At 34.8% G+C, this 20,798-nt stretch overlaps 1 protein-coding gene across 8 annotated transcripts in view; it reads left to right on the top strand.

Annotated features, from left to right (window-relative positions):
• SEC24B (SEC24 homolog B, COPII coat complex component) overlaps positions 1-20,798 on the top strand; it is a 90,688-nt gene that overhangs the window by 50,314 nt on the left and 19,576 nt on the right. For 5 of the 8 annotated variants that reach the window (XM_036025427.1, XM_036025415.1, XM_036025446.1 and 2 more), the window contains 5 exons: positions 6,713-6,793; positions 9,353-9,576; positions 15,339-15,523; positions 18,212-18,314; positions 20,219-20,345. In XM_036025427.1, coding sequence (XP_035881320.1) covers positions 6,713-6,793; positions 9,353-9,576; positions 15,339-15,523; positions 18,212-18,314; positions 20,219-20,345 — 720 coding nt within the window. Of the gene's footprint in view, positions 1-6,712; positions 6,794-9,352; positions 9,577-15,331; positions 15,524-18,211; positions 18,315-20,218; positions 20,346-20,798 lie in introns of all 8 variants that reach the window. The other 3 variants (XM_028506014.2, XM_036025435.1, XM_036025419.1) reach the window with 2 other exon arrangements.

Genomic DNA, 20,798 nt, shown 5'->3' with positions numbered 1-20,798 from the left:
AAATCTAGCTTTAAAATGAAATTTGGTTTTATTTTTTAAAACCCTACTCAGTTACAATAATTTTTTATATGAAAAGAGATAAAATAAAGTGGCTTATATTGGTTTGGGGATTACATATAAGTATTTTTTTTATATTTTTATAGGTTTTTTAATTTATTTTTTAGTTATAGTTGACATATAATATTAGTTTCAGGTGTATAACATAGTGATCATACTTTTATATATGCCAAATGGGTTACATGTAAGTATTTCTATAAAGTAGAGATTTGGAGTGCTCTAATTTTTAAACATTTCCATGTTGATTAATTTTCTGTATTCATGAGATTTTTGTGTGTTTAGGTTATGTGGAATTTTTCTCCAATTTTGAAAACATTTATTTGAGCAATAATGAAATATCCACTAGCAGGTTTGGAAATCAGTAGCACTGCTCTTCAGAGTTAAAGTTACTATGTACTTATTGTAGCTTTTCACTTGTTCAGGCGTGTAATTTCCTTGACAGCAGGTCTGTCCAGCAGCCAAGTACAGGAATATTTTTAATTTTCAATTTTAAAAGGAAACTTTCAGATCTAATTTTATATTAAAACCATCTAATTATATTTTTTAAATTACATACTATAACTAGGCTTTCTTTTTAAACTTTCCTCAAATTCATATTTGGAAGCTAAAAATAGGATTTTGTACTAGGGACAGACATATTTTATTAGAAATGTCTAAAAATTCAGAATTGTTGGAAAATAAATTTAAAATTAAAGAAAATGGTTTTTATTTTAAATTCTTCTCTCCTTTTTGAACTTATTCAGCCCACAACTATTTGCTCCTTCAGTTACTGCCAGCGTAAAACTTCCATTAGTTTTAGGTACAGTAATGCAGACGAGTACTGTCATACTTGTAATGGTAAGGAATACTGACTTGAAAGTGGGAATGAAAGGGAATAAACAGTGAAAGAAAAATTGAGAAGTGAAATAAAGTAAAAGGGAAAGAGGGGAATAAACAAAGTCTAAGTCAGACTCCAGCCTGTGACAGCTCTCGTCCCTAGATCAGCTAGTGTTCTGTTACATGCTGCGCAGTGCTCCCAGTCGCCTGCCCTGTGGGGAATATTCAGGTTGGGAAGAGGTCAAACAACAGGAAGCTCTCTCCTGTGGTTTTGGGAATGCTACATGTTGTAAGTAATGTTGGAAAAAAACATTTTTTATTTTCCATAATGAGTTTTTAAGATGCTAGTCAGTTTGTTTTTGACTTTCACACAAGGTAAGAGTAATGATTCAGTGCCAAGCACTACATCAGAGATAATGTTTATGGTTTGCTCAGTTATGTTAAAGGCAATGTAGTTTGATACAGAACAAGTTAATTTGAATTCTATCGATAATCAGACAATATTGGCCTACTTAGCTCTAAATTCCAAAGACAATTTTTTTAAAGTAAGTAATACAGTATTATTAACTATAATCACCATGCTGTAAATTAGATTCTCCCATGCTTACTCGTCTTTTTTTAATACTTCATTTAACTTTTTTTATTGATTTTTTTTTTTAGAGAGAGAAACATCAATTTGTTGTTCCACTTATTTATGCGTTCATTGGGTGATTTTCTTGTATGTTCCCTGACCAGGGATCCAAGCCACAACTTTGGCATATCTGGACAACACTCTAACCAACTGAGCTGCTTGGCCAGGTCCCGGGCTTACTCATCTTATGACTGGGAGAGTGTGCTTTTTGACCATCATCCCCCCTTGCCTCCCCACCAAGAGAATTTTTAAAAGTGTTCAATCCTATCTTTCCCTTTAATGGATGTACTATTTTATTATTTAAACAAACAAAGATGCATTGAATTCAATGCATATTTAATATATATATTTTTTAATATTCCATTTCTTTTTTTAAGATTTTATTTATTTATTTTTTAGAGAGGGAAGGGAGGGAGAAAGAGAGAGAGAGAGAAACATCAATGTGCGGTTGCTGGGGGCCGTGGCCTGCAACCTAGGTATGTGCCCTTACTGGGAATCGAACCTGCGACACTTTGGTTCACAGCCCGAGCTCAACCCACTGAGCTACTCCAGCCAGGGCTATTTTTTTAAATTGTATAAATTTAAGCCAGTTCCTGAGTCTGTAAAGGATATAAAAGGATATTCATGCTATCAAGAAAAGTATTAGTTTGAGGGGCTTTGGTATTCATCTACATTCAACAGAAAATGTGGCAATGTATTTGCAGGTAGTGCCTGTTCCATGAACATCCACTTTGCAAACATCCTGTGGATATGATTGCTGTAGGTAGCTGGAAGCTCCATCTTTCTGTACAGTGAGAGCGGGCAGACTATTAGGGCTAAAATGGCAGGGGATTCGGTACCTCTGTCTAGAGTAGATTTCAAAAGGTATTTTCAAGTAGAAATTGTGTTCAAATGGTGATTGGATGTCTAGGCTAGCTTGTAAATCTAGTTAACTGCAATACTAAACATTTTCAAATGCTGTATTGTTGCCAGCCTGCTACAGATGTATAGTATTTAATCAGTATATGGATTATGTCTTTATGGAAGACATATAAAACAAAATTACAGTGAGTCCTATGTTAATGATAGTGTTTTATAGAAATACATAGGAGAATCTGGAACCAGATGTAGGATAGGATGACTTGGAAGATTTCTTAGGGATGTTAGTAGGGGATATCTGAGCTGAATCTAAAAAGAGAAGTTGTAACTAGGCAGATCAGGGATTTGGGGAGAGACAGGGATACTTCCTAAAGCAAGAAGATTGAGAGAAGATGGCCCATTTGGGGAACTTTAGTGAATTTGGGACCTATGGTCTGCAAAGGACAGTGACCAGAAGAATTGTATGAGTCCAGGCGGGATGGCTGGGGAGATCTTTGAGAACCTTGTACAGCAAATCCTTACATAATATCATTTTATTATAAAGCTAATGAGATACCAAAGGAGCTTAACTCTTGTTTATATCCATTAGCCTGTGGTCAAATTGATATCATTATACATTGTTTCACTTAAAGTCACAGAAAATAATGTTAAATTAGGATTAACCGTCCTTATTACTGTCCTCAGATTAAGGTGTTTGGATTTTATCTTGAAGGTAATGAGGAGTCACTGAAGGCGTTTACTGGGAAAATGACAGCCAAATTTTCGTTTTAGAAAGACCTTTTACAAAAGAATTCATTGGGTCATATTGAAACTCGAGGCTCTTAGATTAATCTGGTGAGAAAAATGAGTTCTTAGGCTAAGGTAGCAGGAAGGTTGAAGAGGGAGAGTGAAATCATTTTTACAAATCCAAAGTAATTCAGTTAGCAGTGATAAGTGTTAAGGGATGTTTGGTTGGAGCCTAAGAAAAAACAATTGGCTTTATCAGTCAGAAGGCTCCTGTCTTGTTTTTTTGTTTTTCCTGCATTTGTAGCGCTGTTTGAGGGGGGAGGTGGAGGGAAGAGAGAAAATGAAGACCATTTCCTGAGTCTGGCTAACATCTGTTTAATATTTATAGTAGCCCTGTGGAGTGGGTGCTAATTTAAAATCTGTTGTTACAAGTAAGTGTCTCAGGTGTTAGGTGTCTTGTCCATTACCTTTCAAATGATAAGTGGGGGAGATAGCATTTGACTTAGACTTTTTCCATGTTTTATGCAAGTTGTGAGGAAATAAAATTTCAAATTATCTGGCTAAGTTAAAGTTGAGTAACACTAGTCAGTACATTGGACACCTTTGAGCTGTGTGTCTTGTGTTTTACAGAGAAAACAGCTTAAGTCTTTTTTATTTTTTATTTTCAATTTACTGATTTGAGAGAGAGAGAACAATGTCCTTTTTTTTTTTTTGTTCCACTTACTTAATGCAGTCATTGGTTGCTTGTATGATCCATGACTGGGGATGGAACCTGCAACCTTGGCGTATCAAACGAACTCAGCACCCTGGCCAGGGCCTAAGTGTTTTTTAAAAGATTTGAATGCATCCTGACACTACCCCCCCCACCCCCTTCAAGCATTCTGAGCTATTTTTATGATCTGTTCTCCTCCTTACTTCCTCAGATTTCAGCTCTTCCTGTCTTCCTCCTCCTCCTTTTCTTCTTTCAGTGTGGGACAGGGAGCCAGTAAAAAAAAAAAAACAGGGAAAGTTCTTCCCAAGTACTACATTCAAACCCCCATTTGTTCTCACAGTATTTATCATCAGTAGTTGCAGTGTGAAGTGACTGAGGTGAATTGGGCCAATGTGAGGTTTAAGAGTGAGGACAAGTGCCAAAGCCTGTGTTCCACTGGACCCAGCTGGTATGGAGAAAGCAGCATTTTGCTTGGCATAATTGTTCCAAAGATTAGTACTCCTCTGTTCTAAGAGTTTTATAGTTTTAGTTACTTACATTTTGGTCTGTGATCCTCTTTAAGTTAATTTTAGTGTAAAGTGGAAGGAAGGGCACCTTTCCTTTATTCTTTATTCTTTATTCTTTATTCTTGTACATGTGGATATCTGGTTTTTCCAGCACCATTTGTGGAAATGAATATTCTTTCCCCATTAAAATATCATGGTGTATTGTTTTGTTTTTAGGTGAAATTCACATAATAATAAAATTAACTATTTTAAAGTGTACAATTCTGTGCTATTCCATACATTCACAGTGTGTGCAGCCACCAGTCAGCTCTAGCTGATTGTATCATTTTGGTTTTTGTGCAATTCTGTGTAGTTCTAACTTTATGAATGTACTAACTAAATATTTCATTATCCCACAAGAAAACTGGAACCATTGAGTAGCAACTTCCCATTTCCCCTCCTCTCAGCTACTGGAAACCACCAGTTTACTTTCTATCTCTAAATTTACCTATTCTGGATATTTCATAAAACTGGAACCATTGAGTAGCAACTTCCCATTTCCCCTCCTCTCAGCTTCTGGAAACCACCAGTTTTCTTTCTGTCTCTAAATTTACCTATTCTGGATATTTCATATAAATGAAATCATGTAATGTGTGACCTTTCGTGTCTTAACTTGTTTCATTTAGCATGTTTCAAGGGTTATTCATATTATAGCATGTATTTGTACTTCATTCTTTTTCATAGATAAGTATCATCCCTTTGTATAGATATACCATATTTTGTTCATCCATTCATCTGTTAATGAAGATGAATATTTGGGTTTAGGTATGTTGTTTTTTAATGCTATTACTTTCAGATTTGGGGCTTATTCTTTAGTTATAATTTCATTAATATAAGGAACAAAAAGGAAGAGCCATTACTTCCCATTCTTAAGAGTGATGACATATGTACACCATTTTTCTAGTTATCACAAAGAAAGCACTTTGTGTCACCCACTTACTACTTTGTAGTCCTCATAATTTGACTAGGTTACTTCATATCCAGTGTCTCATCTAAGCCTCAGAAGAACATTTAAAAAGGAACAGAGGGCATTTTTTTAATTGTTCTCATTTTACAGAAGACAGTGTTGATTGTCACTTACCCAAAGTTATATAGCAAGTAAAAGACAGAATCTAATGTAATTGCAGTCTTTTGCTCCAAAGCTGTTCTTTGCTGGTAGTAAAATCCTACACAAAAAGCTTTAGCTATTATGCCATGAGTCAACATACTTAATTCACATGGTTTTCCCACGTTATTTAATAAGATAATTATGCATACATATGCTTTTTATATCACAGTTGAAAATAACCTTAAACTGGAGTTTACACCCCATTTATAATATTGTTAAGAGGTAGGAATCAGCTCTGGCTGGTGTCTCAGTGTATTGAGTACTGGGTTGCAGGCCAGGTGCTGATTGATGCGAGAGGCACCAATCAATGTACCTCTCACACATTAATGTTACCATCTTTTTCTCCCTCCTTTCCCCACTCTCTAAAATAAATAAAAAATAAATAAAAATGAAGAGCTAGGGATCATCTCAGTACCACAGAATTTTGTCTTATGGTGAAAAGACCAGTATCTCTGACACAAGAGACAAACCATGTGCATTTTTTCTTTTATTCTTCACTATATACACTAGCATATTTACCTACAATAACTGTAGGCTGTCAATAAATTCTTTGTTGAGTGAGTGAAAGAAATATATTGTATGTTCTATTATCTGTGTGACCCATAACTAAATCTCATCATAAATTGCCACTGAACATTTCTCTTTATCTTGCAGATTACAGATTGACTGAACACACATAATAATTCTTACAGTCTGATACATTGAGTAGAGTGCCTTTCATATATATTATCATCTTATATATGGCAGGCACTATGTAATCTCCATTCCGCAGATGAATAAATTGAGGCATGAAAGTTTAGTACCAGGCTAGGTAGCAACCCAAGTCATAGACTTCTCTTTTATGAAGGTTTTATACACTGTGCTATTAGAAAAGTCATTAAAATGTAATTATCTCAAAATATCCTAATACAGATAAAATATATTTAATAGCTTGCAGTTTAGTAAATACAGTTTTTGAGATGTAACTGTATTAACATGTCTATCAATCTAGTATTTGTATTCGTCTGAGTAGTTTGATATCTGTTCTCTACCATGTTACCACATGTTTGATACAATTTTATTCTACTCATCAGCTCTGTATTCTCCCTACTCATTTCATATCCTTATAGCAGAAATTTATGTCTGTTTTAGAATGTCTTTAAACATCAGTCATCTTACATTTTCACTAGAGTCAGCAAAGCTGCTGCTTTAAAAGTGCCACAGGCTGCTCTAAGAGACACTGTCACTGGAAACTTAATGACATTTGCTTTTGCTTCTAGGTGTTGACAGCTCTTCCACTACAAGCAGTGCTTCTCCACTGCCCAACAGTTACGATGCTCTGGAAGGAGGGAGCTACCCAGGTAACTGGCTGTGTGCTTATTTAATGTTTATTTGGAAAGTTACCATCAACTGCTTTCAAACATGAACATATATTATACATAATTACAAGGTAATTTTTTACAGGACAAAGAGACATTTTTCTGTTATTTCTCAGCCTTAATAGAGTTAATTATTATATAACTATGAATGTTGTTTCTGGAAAGCCTAAGGAAATTTATTATTTTATTTTTGTTACCATGCCCTTATCTTTTTCCTCTTTCTGAAAGTCATTCATGGCGAATAATTTTTCTCTTCTTTTCCCTTTTTTTTAAATGCTAATAATTCCTTAAATATATTTTATATTTCTGTTCTTACGCTTAGGTCCTTGAATTCCTTCCCACTAGCCGCTGAATATAGTAGTCTGACTCTTTACTCCCACTATGGCTCCTGGCCACATCTAGCAGGTGAATGGATTAACCAACTTGGATATAGTGTTTGAAGGCATTACTTTAACCATCTCTGGAAATAACTTTGGTCATTATATAGAAATAAGAGTGGTGGATAGTATTGAAAGAAAAAATAAAAACTTAACTTTTATAATTAAAGTCATTTTTACTGTAATATTTTGTACTGTTATTTTCCTGATTGGCCTGTCTTCTGTCACCTGACCACCACAACTGCCCTCCCTCTTTTTCTCTCTCTCTTTCTCATGAGTCTGAATTTCAGGATGAACAGAACAAGTGATTTTGCCCTTCTTTTTATTTCTTACCACTCTGGTAATAATTCAGTATTAAAATTGGAGTATGCTGTACTTAACACACTGTCTTCCTGTCATTATCCTGTGATTCAGTAGAAAACTTGAATCTTTTCATCTCAGTACAGAATCATCCTTTAATAGTTCAAGAATAATTAAATAAGCAACTTAGTCTTTCATGGTTAACAGATTTTTTCCCCTAGGAACCACTGTTTGTGCATATGTTTGTAAGAAGTGGACCATTCCAAAAGCAGTTGCTATCATCAAAATATTCTAAAAGAGTTACTTCATTCACTTAAAAGATAAATACTCTAACTGTACAGTATTTCATGAGCTTCAAAGTAACCTAAGTGAAATGTGCAGTGTGGTGTAGTTAAAAGATCATGCATGGCCTTGGAGTTAGACCTTGGTTTGTTTGTACTCATTCATCAACAGATCTTAATCTTATTATGAACTGTGCTTTGACAATGAGTGACCTACAACAAGTTTTCTAGCTATTTAAATTGCACCAAAATTAAGGAAAATGTGCGCATTGTAGCAATAAGATTAAGTGAATTGAAAGTTTACTATATGTCAGGTACTAGGATACATCTTAGAACTGTAGAAATGTATAAAATATTGTACAGTTCTTAAAAAGAAGGAAAAGTTTTTGACCTCCATGTTTATGACTCTAGTTATTTATTTCTTATATTGATGTCATGTTAAGAGACCTTGCTACTTACATTCCCATCACCATGAGGAGAAATGAGCAGCACATTTAAGGATGATACTGTATTGACATTCATGTCCTTTTAAGTGATCCGGGAGGTTACTACAAAGCCACTGAGCCAAACCTTGCCAATTTGCACGTGATGATAAATGGCAGAACATCTAGGAATGGGTCTTTAAAATTAGAGCCAACAGAGTCAGAAGAAAGATGTGATTCCTCAAGAAAGTTTTAAAAAATAAGTTTTATTAAGTCAGATGTTTTTGAGAACATATTATTGGCAGAGTCTTATTACTGGTAAAGAATGTAATTTGTATATGAAAGACAGATTTAAATATATCTGTATTATAGATTTGACTTGAAAAAAGAATAATAGGCCCTGGCCACGTAGCTCTGCTGATCAGTGTGTTTTGTCCTGAGACACCAAGGTTGCAGGCTCCATCTGCAGTCAGGGCACATTCAAGAACCAAATTTTTGTTTTAAATTTAAATAAAGGCACGATTTCAATTAATTCATTAAATTTTGCTGGCCATCTATTGCACACCATTGTTTAGGAGCTGGACACTATTCCTGATCCTGTCTTTCATACTTTCAGTTTTACCTCTCCAAATAATGCAGATTTTTAGAGATTATAGAAATACGCCACTCTTTTCATGGACTTTTTTTTTGTTATAAATAGCAGGGTCAAATAAATAGGCAAGTTAGTAAAAAGTTGTTGACATCATTTTTATTGCTTTGCTTTGTTTTCTGTTTTTTAGCCCGATTCCTGCTGAGAAAATAAAAAGAAAAACAATTGTATTTTATATGTATAATGAAACATAAAGGCATTATTTATTAGAAATAACAGCTGAAGTATTTGTGATAAAATGATACAAAATGAGGTTTACTTATAAATAACTTCTGTAAGAAATAAAAGATGGGGTGGGAACATAAAACAAGATTAGCAAAATATTGATGATTACTAAGGCTGAGTGATGAGTATGTGGGGTTTATTATTCTACTCTTTCTACTTTTGTATATGTTCAAAATTTCTCATACTAAAAAGTTAAAGGGAAGTGCTAAGGATAACAGGTCTCCTTGGAGTCAGGTCTTATGTAGTCATGTTTTCAGGTGTTAACACCATGTTTTTCCCTTTGTTAGATATGCTTTCCTCATCAGCAAGCAGTCCTGCTCCTGATCCTGCTCCGGAACCTGACCCTATTCCAGCTCAAGTGCCCGCTGCCTCTCAGCCTTCAAAAATGGCTAAACCATTTGGATACGGCTATCCTATTCTTCAGCCTGGCTATCAGAATGCTGCCACACCACTGAGTTCTGGAGGACAGCCCAGTAGCCCAGCATATTCTGGGTTCCAGCAGTATGCTCAAGTATGTATTAGTCATAGAAAGACACCGCCTTTATGAAAACTGTGAAGCTATTATCAATTCTAACAAATCCCTGACGATGCAAATGGATCATAGATATAATACAGATATGCCTGGATCAAACAGGTAGAATTTGACTCCAATTTTTATGTGTGTGCATAAATAGAAAAAGATAAAAGGAAATATAAATATTAACTTGTTAAAGAGGTTAAATTTGGATCAAGATATTAGCTGTGATTTTTCTTCATTGTACTTTTTTCAGAGTCTGTAGTAATGTTGCATTATATTAATTTTATAATCAGGAAATTAAACGTTAAATTTTTTTTAGAAAATCTGTACCACTAAGCTGGTTCCCTCCTCAAAAAGAATGATACGGTGTAAATATGGTTTAGGATTTTGGTTCCACCTATTAGTTTAACATATAACTGATGAAAGCCACCCCATACATAAGTGCTTCGTTAACTACTGCTGTGACCCATTCTGACATCACCTTGTTTAGATTCATCTCTTAAGTACCATCTCAATTTAATACAGAACAGTAAGTATTTTACATTTATATTTATTGAGAAAAAATAAAATATAAGGAAATGATTGAAATGGCAAAAGTATTTTACTTACAATTTTTAAGAAACTGCAAACTGCTCTTAGTAGATTAACCTTACAGAAATACCATCTTAAGTGAACTAAGACTAAATTAGAAATATTAAAATCAGCCCTGGCTGGTATGGCTTGGTGGAGTGAGTGCTGGCCTGGGAACCAAAGGGTCTCCAGTTCGATTCCCAGTCAGAGCATATGCCTGGGTTGCAGGCCAGGTCCCCAGTGGGGGCCACATGGGAGGCAACCACATATTGATGTTTCTCTCCTTCTCTCCCTCCTTTTCTCTCTAAAAATAAATAAATAAGATCTTTAAATAAAAAAGAGATAGTAAAATCATTTGTTTCTGGAGTTGAACCATAGAATTAAGGCTCAGAAGGAAGAAGAAAACTGGGAGAGGCACTGGAGAAATATAATTAGTACGAACTCCTCTGACTACCATTTTCTTAGATTTTCTTTATGGCTTTCTTTATGGCTTTATTGGTCCAGATGAAGCATTTTTTTTAGCCATTCTCATCTGACATGTGCACTTAGGCAAATTGCTATTTGGGGTCAAAATATATCATTTATTTGTACATTGTAATGAGAAGAAGACTAAGTACAAAAAAGAATTTGGCTCTTGAAGGAAGTGTTGGACAAGGGAAAAAATACCGTTCTGAAATAGAAAGTGGTCTTTCATAATGACATAGGAAAAAGTTCTTTAGCCAAATCTGGCCTGCTGCCTACTTTGGTAAATAATTTTTTTTTATGTATTACCTATGGCAGCTTTTGTACTGCAGTGCTCGAGTTGAGTAGTTGCCAAAGAGACCATGTGGCTCTTAAATTTTAAAATATCTATTATCTAAGCCTCAACAGAAAAAGTTTGCCAATCTTTGACATAGGAGAATGGGAAATATCATTCTTGTCCCATTGTTTTTGGGCGGTTATTTTGGAAAAGTTAAGAGATTGTCTTTAGACTAAAAATAAAAATTAATACTTAATATACTAGATTTTAAAATATAGCCTCATTCTACTCTGTAATCACAAACGCTTATAAAGGGAACAAAGACAAGCTGAAAAATAACTTGAGTTATTAATCATAGTTGAAATGAGCATGCTAAAAAGCCAAAGCTTTAGAAATAGAAAGTTAGAGATCATCCTACTCCCAGTTTTTTATTTTTTTAAACTTTTTACTGAAATGTAATCCCCATTATGTAAAAGTACATAAGTTGACAGCATGCAGCTGGATACATTTCTACAAGTTGTACACTCCTGTAACTGACAGCCAGAGGTTCCTCGTGCCTTTTCTAGTCACTGACTCTCCAAACAAGAATTGACATCTGTCTTGACTTCTAATAACCAGGTTAGTTTTACTTGCTTTTAAATTTTGTGTAAGTGGAATCATACTGTATATACTCTTAGCTACACTTTTTTGCTCAACAATATGCTTGTTGCACACTTTAAGTTCATTCATTTCATCATTGTATAGTACTCCATTGTATAAATATACCACAACTTTTTTGTAGTTGAGGGGAATTAGGGTAAATTTACAGTTGGAGGCTATTGTTAGTAATACTATTGTAAATATTTCTTTTCATATCTTTACAGCAAATGTGTATATCTAGAAATGGGGTGTCTGTATGTTCAAACTCAGTGGTTACTACCCAATGGTTTTCCAAAGTGGGGGTTCCGATTTATGCCTTCATTAGCAGTGTGTGAGTTCCAGTTACTTCACATCATTGGCAGCGCTTGGAATTTTGATGTTTTTTATTAGACAGTTACCTTCTTTCAATCATTTACGTGAAGAAAAGGAAAGTCAGATAAGTGAAATCATTTGTCCAAGACCAGGTTTAGTATACTAAACCTGAATATACTAAAGCCCTTGCAATTCAGAATTAAACACTTTTCCCCCCTCTTTTAGTACCACCAGCCCTCCCCACCCCAAAACCCCCAGCTCCTCCTCCCACACGTTTTCTTGTGGAGGATTTAAAAGCTAATTCTGGGGAAGGGGTTGCGGGGGAGATGGGAAAAAAACATTTCTTGTATAACCACACTATCATATTCAACAAAATTAACAATAGTTTCTACATGTCATTTAAAATTCAGTTCACTTTGAGATTTGTTTCAGAATTGATTTTTTTCGTTGGTTTGTTCAAATTAAGATCCAAACAAGATTTACCAATTGTATATGTTTATGTCTCTTAATTTTTTTAAATTTTTAAACCTCTACCTCATTTTTTTATGCCTTTGATCCTTTAAAAAATGTGGGTCTGTTTTCCCGCTTTTTAGAATAGAATGTCCCCACGTTCTGAATCCGGCTGATTACCTTTAGTGGTGTCATTTAACCTCTTTCTCTGTTCCTTTTTCTATAGACTGGATACTTGATCTACTGGCTTGATTACATTTGGGTTTATTACTTCATTTATCTATTTACCTAAGCCAAAATATGATATATTTTGGTTCTGCTTACCTCATAGTAATATCTGGTTATCTCACTTTCAGTGGTGCTAGGATTGATTAGTGGATTCATACTGTGACAGCCTGATCCCTTCATTATGTAGTTCCTCATTAAGCTTTTACCTAGTGGCTTTACCATCTGTTGCTGTCTATCATCAAGTCCTCATGACCATTACCTGAGTTGTTTATTTCAGTATGAGTTCTAAAATACTGATTTTTCTGAATTTATTATTCTGCATTTGGCTGGAATTTTGTGGTACATTCTATAATGGAGTGCTTGGTAACCATAAAAAAAAGGATATGGAGGATCTCTGTATACAAACAGAGAGAGTTATTGCCCCACTTTTTTTTTTAAGGTAAAAATGGGGTCATATTTAGAATAGTGTATGTATTAGTTTATATTTGTAAATAGAAACAATGGAAGGATGAAACCAAAAATAATAAAAATAGTTAACTATAGGAGGAGGGATTCGGGTGAAACAAGATATTTTGGAATGTACCTTATTGTAAAGTTTTGACATTAGAATTACAGAAATGATATATTTACTCAAAAACCCTTAAGTCAAAAAGACAAAATGCAATCTTTATAATTAAAAGCAAACAAAAACAACTGACCTTGCTTATCAAGTTGATAAAGTCTGATACTGATAAAAGCATTGTTTTCAGTTAATCTTTTTCTTTTAAAGATTTTATTTATTTATTTTTAGAGAGGAGAGGGAGGGAGAGAGAGAAAGAGAGGGAGGGAGAGAGAGAGAGGGAAACATCAATGTGCAGTTGCTGGGGGTTATGGCCTGCAACCCAGGAATGTACCCTGGCTGGGAATCGAACCTGGGACGCTTTGGTTCCCAGCCCGCGCTCAATCCACTGAGCTACGCCAGCCAGGGCTTGTTTTAATTAATCTTAAAACCCTGTATGTTATATGTTCCCAGTGAGCTATAATGTAAGGAAGAAAGAACTACAAAGAAATCTTCATCTAATTTAACAACTTTACATTTATAATAATATAGTTATTTTGAGGCAATTTTAGTATATTATAGGATAAAACAAATAAGTAATGATGTTCTTACCATTAAGAAAGATTTTCAGCAAAAGAAGAGAGACACAAGGTATAGAATGAGTTTATTTTTTTCTTTTTCTTTGAAAGAATTTAAATTAAAATGTCAGCATCTTAAATTTGAATAGGAAATTTCAGTGTAAACTTATTATTTTCACCCCTATTTTAAAATGTATGTTTTGTGTCTCTACCTATTGTAAAAATTGGAAGGAATAGCCCTGGCTGGCATAGCTCAGTGGATTGAGCGCGGGCTGCGAACCAAAGTATCGCAGGTTCGATTCCCAGTCAGGGCACATGCCTGGGTTGCAGGCCACAGCCCCCAGCAACCGCATATTGATGTTTCTCTCTCTCTTTCTCCCTCCCTTCCCTCTCTAAAAATAAAAACAAATTTTAAAAATCTTTAAAAAAATGGAATCTCTCGATTCCTTCACCAAAGCTTTAAATAAACAAACAAATAAATAAATAAAGTCAACACTAAAATCTATTTTTAAAAATTGGAAGGAATAAACAGCATACTAGCATTGAACATTATTACCTAGATTACGTTCTCCAGATGCCATCTCTACTTAAAAAGAACCAAGACTCTTTTCTGTATAAACAATTAATTTGAAGTCTGAAGGAGGAATAGTAGAAACTGTTATGCAGGGAAGCAAGGAAGATTAATTGGTCTATATCAAAAGGACACTGGGGCCCTCTCTCGCTTGCCAAAGTTGGATAGTTTGAGCATCAAAATGAATAGCTGAAATTCATTAAATCACTTTGACTTAATAAAAAGGTATGAATTCATAATAGTACTAAAAATACAACACCAAGCCCTTATTATATGAAATGTTAAACGGACTTATCTAAGAAATTGAAGATCAAAAACTATGAAGAGTAAAATGTCAACAAACTCACAACTACCAACAACTGAACCTAAAAAAAAAATGGAAACAAATATTAACCAAACAACTAGAACAGGAACAGAATCAGAGAAATGGACATGGAGGGTTTTCGATGGGGAGGGAGAGGGGAAGAAGGTAGGGGGAGGATAGATACAGGGAATAAGAAGCATAATTGGTAGGTACAAAAAAGATGAGGAGAGGTTAAGAATAGTATAGGAAATAGAAAAGTCAAAGAACTTATATATACAACCCATGAACATGAACTAAGGGGGGATCTTGGAGGGTTGGGGGGTGCAGGGCAGAAGGGCGATAAAGGGAGAAAATTGGGAAAACTGTAATAGTGTAATCAATAAAATATACTTAAAAATATGACAAAAGTAATACAGAAAAATAAGCAAAGCAGATCTCATTGAACATCACTATACATTTCTATGACAATTACCCTCATTATCCTGAAAAACTGTTATGGAAAAAAGTTGAAAATATACACATTATGCTGCCTTCCCAGTAGGAACTGTATTCAGAGAAACCAAATTCTTGATGTTGAAAACCATTGTTGCTAAAATTTTGTTTTGTGATGTTTAACCATACTAATTAGATTTTAATTTATTTAGTATTTGTACTTTGAGGCTTTTTTTTTTCAAGAATGCTTTAAATTGAACTGCCCTATTAAGTCATTCTATTACTGAGACAAGTTTAAATTTTTCCCTTTCTATTAAAATCCTCTCTGTAGTATAATGCATTTTACTCATGTTTGTTGTATTGCTCCTGTGTTTTGTTTTGAACTGATCTCTCAACAGTACCCTGGTATGAACCAGCTGTCCGCCAGTCTGGGAGGGCTGAGTCTGCAGAGTTCTGTACAACCAGAGAGCCTAAGACCTGTGAACCTCACTCAAGAGAGGAATATTTTGCCCGTGACTCCTGTATGGGCTCCTGTACCTAACTTGAATTTAGACCTCAAAAAATTAAACTGTAGCCCAGAGTAAGTATTTATTTCATAATCTTTAGTAAGTAATATACTTTGTCAAAAAAGACTGCATGTCTCTTAAAAACAACAAAAATAATGTGATATTAATTCCTTGATTGGATGTTTTGTTAATGTGAACACTTCTTTTTTAGTTTGAATAGACATTCTGGATGTAAAATTGAGTTTAGGTTGTCTGTTCCTGTTCCATCTCTGTCTTCATCCAATTCCATTTCCATCACCTAATGCCTGGGAATTTTTTTTTTTATTTTTGAGTGAAGAGTATCAGAAACCCAAGTCTAACTATGTTCTAGTTTTCTTAAATTTTTTTCCTCACTTTTCATCAGTAATAATTTCTGATGTCTTTTAAATAAGGTGGAATCTTTACAATTTTATGACCTTTAATCTTTACTTGAAAAGGACACAAAAGTTATGTAATCCTAAAAACAGGTTTAGATAAATGGTTTATCTCTGAATTTTCTTTTCCCACTTAGTGTAGAACAGAAGACTGGTACCCCCAGGCTTATTTATCCAGCCTGAGTTTAGATTTGGATTTCCTTTTATGGAGTATTTCCTCACCTCGTGGGGATGTTTGGCTTTGCTTCTTGTGGCCAAGCTCTGGTGTAGCCTCTGAGTGTGTGAACTGTTACTTACCTCACAGTGCCTCCAAGACAGACAGTTCTCTGTTATTGTCTACTTTCAGTACTTTTGTATTGTCTGCTTTCAGTACTTTTGTGTTTTGTAGGATATTTATTTCTCCACACCCAAAAGACATCTTCCTGCTTCCAGAGTCTCTCCTTAAAAAGTAAACTCTTGATTCACAGAACATTACCTTCTTCTTGTATTAAGAGAGCTAGTATTCTTCCTTAGAGCCAATATTTTCCCTTTTTAAGGCAATAGGTTTCTATCTCTTAAAAGAAAAAAAACTATAATGAGCTTATCTTTTTTCAACCAAAATCTTACATAGTTTCCAGTACAGAAAACAGAAAATGGATCTGCTCTGAGGGTTCCCCCTCTTCTGTCACAGTCGACTACCAACCCTCCATCAGTGCCTAAGGCAGTGCCAAGGCCATCTTTATAAAAATGTTCAGTCGTTGATTCTAGGTTGAAAATAGCTGCCCATCCTTCTGAGTGTAAGCTGCTATGGAGTCTGTAAATATGTGGATTGTGGCCTTGTATTATGAATGGTTAGGCATTCCCTAAGTAGATGAATGTAGTATGTGTATCTGTATGTATACATGTATGTGTGTACATATATGTGTGTGTACATGCATATATACATGTATATGTATAAAAATGTCCATAGGTAAGGAATGCTATGTATGTTTCTACTTAGTTATATGTTTTCTGTGAAAATACCTCTCATCAAAATAGTAAAGCAGAGTAATCGGACATACCTAGGTTCTTACCAGGCTCCACAGATAAGTAGCTGTGAGACTTTATGCCAGTTATATAACCTCTCAAATTCTTGGTATTATGAACTGTAAAACAAGAATAATAATTGTGCCTACATATTAAGATAAATCATTCATTCAGTAAATACATACTGAATGCCTTCTAAGTTAAGTGCCAGGCACTATTTCTGGTGCTGGGAATGAACCAGTAAACAGAACAGTTCCCAATCTCATGCAACCTGTATCCTATTAAGGAAGACACACTTTGAACCATCAAACTAATAAGTATGTAGTGAAAATGTCAGAGTATTACTATGAAGAAGGGGATACTAAAAGTGGAGGGTGACGATTTTTAATTGAGGAGTCGGGACAGGTTTTTTCAAAGACTTGACAGTAGAGTGGAGATCTGAATGAAGTTAGAGAGCAAGCCGTGTCACTCTCTTGAAAGGGTGTGCCACGCTGCCTTACCAGCAGTACAGATGTCCCAGAGCGGGAAACAGCTTGATGTGTTCAAGCAACACCACAAGCCTGGACCAGGATGTATCTGGCTGTCTCTACATACTATCAACCACTCGAATTAAAATTTCTTTCCTGGTTTTCTGTGTGTCTGCTTTTTACCTTATTGGTTCTGTGTCTGCTGACCTTAACTTACAACTTAATAAGTTATAAGCACTTACTATATGAGACAAATGGTGCTACGATGACACAAGACACAGTGATCTCTGATCTCAGGTAGAAAAGACAGACAAGGTACACAACCAGCTAGGCAGATCAGACTAATTGATACCATAGAACACAGGTGGCAAACACAGGGCAAGTGGGCCCAGTCCGGCCCTCCACCTTGTTTTATCCGGCCTGGTGCCTTGTTTGTACCTAGTGGCAGCACTGAGCTCTTAATTGACTGTTAAGGAGTAGTTACATTTATACAGTCCTAAAATTACATCCGGCCCTTTGAAGGCAGCCATGAGGTTGATAAGGCCCCCAGTGAAAAAGAGTCTTAGACACCTGCCAGATACCAGAGCACAGAGAGAGATGTCATTCCTTCCAACTGGTGATCAAGGGTGAGGGTGGTTTCAAAAGAAGCAATAACTTGATGAGTCTCAGAGTAGGCATTCAACAGGTAAAAAATGGGGAGTAAAAAAGGAACAACATTATTGAAGTTGCAGAGGTATGCCTTTTCACTCAAGTTTCCTGCTCCCTCCTATTCATGCCATACATTCTAGTCATAATGGAGTAAGGAGCTACCTACTTCACGATGGGGTTTTTTTTTTCTGATAACTAATGTAATCCTTGTTGTTTATATTTTTTGCAGTTCATTTCGGTGCACTTTGACAAATATTCCACAGACACAGGTTTTACTGAATAAAGCTAAGCTTCCTTTAGGATTGTTGTTACATCCCTTCAGAGACCTAACGGTAAAGTAACATGTTTCAGAATATATGTGGCTACTGGCATGGGTTTTTATGTGTGAAGTATTTAGATTGTATATTTTCTTATACTTTTTTCATCTTTTATTTGAAGTTACAAGTAATCTTCTGTCAAATTCAATTCAGCAAACATTCTCTGAGCACCTGCTGTGTGACAGGCCCTAAACTAAGCAGTGGGAAATACAGAGGTGATGAAGGCATTGGCCTCATCCCTAAGAAATTCTTCTCTAACAGGGAACAAAAATGTAAGAGCAAATAATTACATCCAAGATAAGTAATGCAAATTGTGTAAGGTATTTAGGTAGTGAGTACAGTATGGGAAGTAACTTCCTCTGGATACAGTAGCAGAAGTTTTCTATGAATGATAAGGTCTGAGCTGGATTTTGAAAGATTAGTTTTGGAAAAGGAAAGGCCATAGAGGATAAACTTCATGAGTCCTTTACTAAACATAAAGGAAGCAGCAGCAATAATGTGCAGTTAGGGAGGAAAACTGTGTGATTGTTTCTAACTATATTAAATAAATAACCTTCGTACAAATAAAGTCCAAACACTTTTAGTCTATTGAATTTAAAGCACTGCTTGTTTAAGTTTCCACAATCTTTCTGGTTTAATACCTACCTAGCTTACTGGATTTTTACACATACTTCTGGTATTTCATGGAAATATGTTGTATTTAAACTAAAATTTCTAAACTTCAGAACTAAAATCTATCCAGATACATTTTATTTATACTTTACAGGCTGTATTTCTCCCTCACACTTTTTTACTCCTGTGGCTTTCTTACTGCTACTGAGTTTCTTTTGCTCTTACACATCCATACAATATGGATTTGCCTACCATTCATGCTATGTGCTGAGGATACAAAGGTCAGTAAGCTTCTTCACAGAGCTTACTTTATACTAAGATGTACAGAAAGGAGCAAAGTGAATAGAAAATAAAATACTTATGCTATGTAAAAAAGGATCTTGAATTCGTTCAGAAAATACTATTTGATAACCTGTAATATTGTTACAGCTTTTATCTCTGAACCAATATAGTTAATTTCCCATATACACAGGTGAGAATTTTTATCTAAATACAGAGTTTATATGTAATACTTTCTGGAACTATATACACTAAATTGGCAATAGTGGCTTCCTTTGGGATATAGAATTCTGAGTAGTTTTTAGTTTTCTAATTTTTGTTAACTATATTTCCTAATTTATTCACAAGTGACATATAGTTGTTTATATAATAAAACTTGTATATGTGAAAAAATTAATACAAAGATACAAATATTTATATATAGATAAAAACAAAGAAATATACTAAGATGTTATCTGGGATTAATTCAAGGAGACAGAATAATATATGATTTTTTAAAAATCTTTTCATATTTTCTAAATTTCTTAAATTGAATATAAAATTCTTTTCTCAAACTAAGCGTGAAAAGATATATATTTTAAAAGGCACATTGTGTTTGTTTTCTTGCGGACTTGGTTCCCATCAGGAATTTTGTGGCTGTCTAATTAATGAGCATTGCCTGATAGCACCAGATGCAAAGACAAAGGTGTTTTTATATGGCATATGTTTCATTCTCACTGTTATTTCTTGAATCTAGCTGATGAGCTTTGAGTTATATTATTTTTTGACCAAACAGGCTTTTTTGTCACCCAGTAACTTTTAGTGCATTTTGTTTGACTTTATTTTGGTGTTATTTTACAGAAGTTTTTGACACAAGAGGGAAAAAACTTGATAGTTGCTTGTGTTAATCAACACATCACTGGATTTTATTAAAATGATTCTATTTGAAAACACAGTTACAGTTTTGTTCTGAATGTGAGCACAACAGCATGTGTTCCATTTTTTCTGGGGTGTTTTTCTGCTGCAACATCTTTAATTTTACTTCCTAGCAATTACCAGTGATAACATCAAATACCATTGTGAGGTGCAGATCTTGTCGGACATATATCAACCCTTTTGTGTCCTTCATCGATCAGCGTCGATGGAAATGCAATTTGTGCTATAGAGTCAATGATGGTGAGTTTCAGATTTTTTTTTTAGTTTATGGAGTTTTAGAGTCAGAAAGAAAAACATCAATTTGTTGTTCCACTACTTATACATTCATTGATTTTGTATATGCCTTACTGGGGATCTTATCAGCCTTAATGTATCAGGACAATGTTCTAACCAACTGACCTACCCAGCCAGGGCAAGATACTTAAAATAAGTATGTTTAATATTATTGTTGACATTTTGGCATTTTTGTCATTATCTAGTCTCCTCACTGTTTTCAAAACTTTCGTACCACTTTTAATGGAGAGAATATAGGCTAGCAACACTTCATTTTGGCTAGCTAAGGAGATCATTGCTAATGAGAAGTCCTCATTTAGTTTGACAGCAAGGTCAAACTAAAAAGTATTCATAAAACAAGCAGTGAAGGGTGTGCAGATAAGGTCACACCAACTAATTGTGCTTGACCCTGACCAGTTA

This window comes from Phyllostomus discolor, chromosome 1, assembly GCF_004126475.2.
Source record: "Phyllostomus discolor isolate MPI-MPIP mPhyDis1 chromosome 1, mPhyDis1.pri.v3, whole genome shotgun sequence".
Classification (NCBI taxonomy): Eukaryota; Metazoa; Chordata; class Mammalia; order Chiroptera; family Phyllostomidae; genus Phyllostomus; species Phyllostomus discolor.
This window is presented reverse-complemented; position numbering and strand designations above follow the sequence as displayed.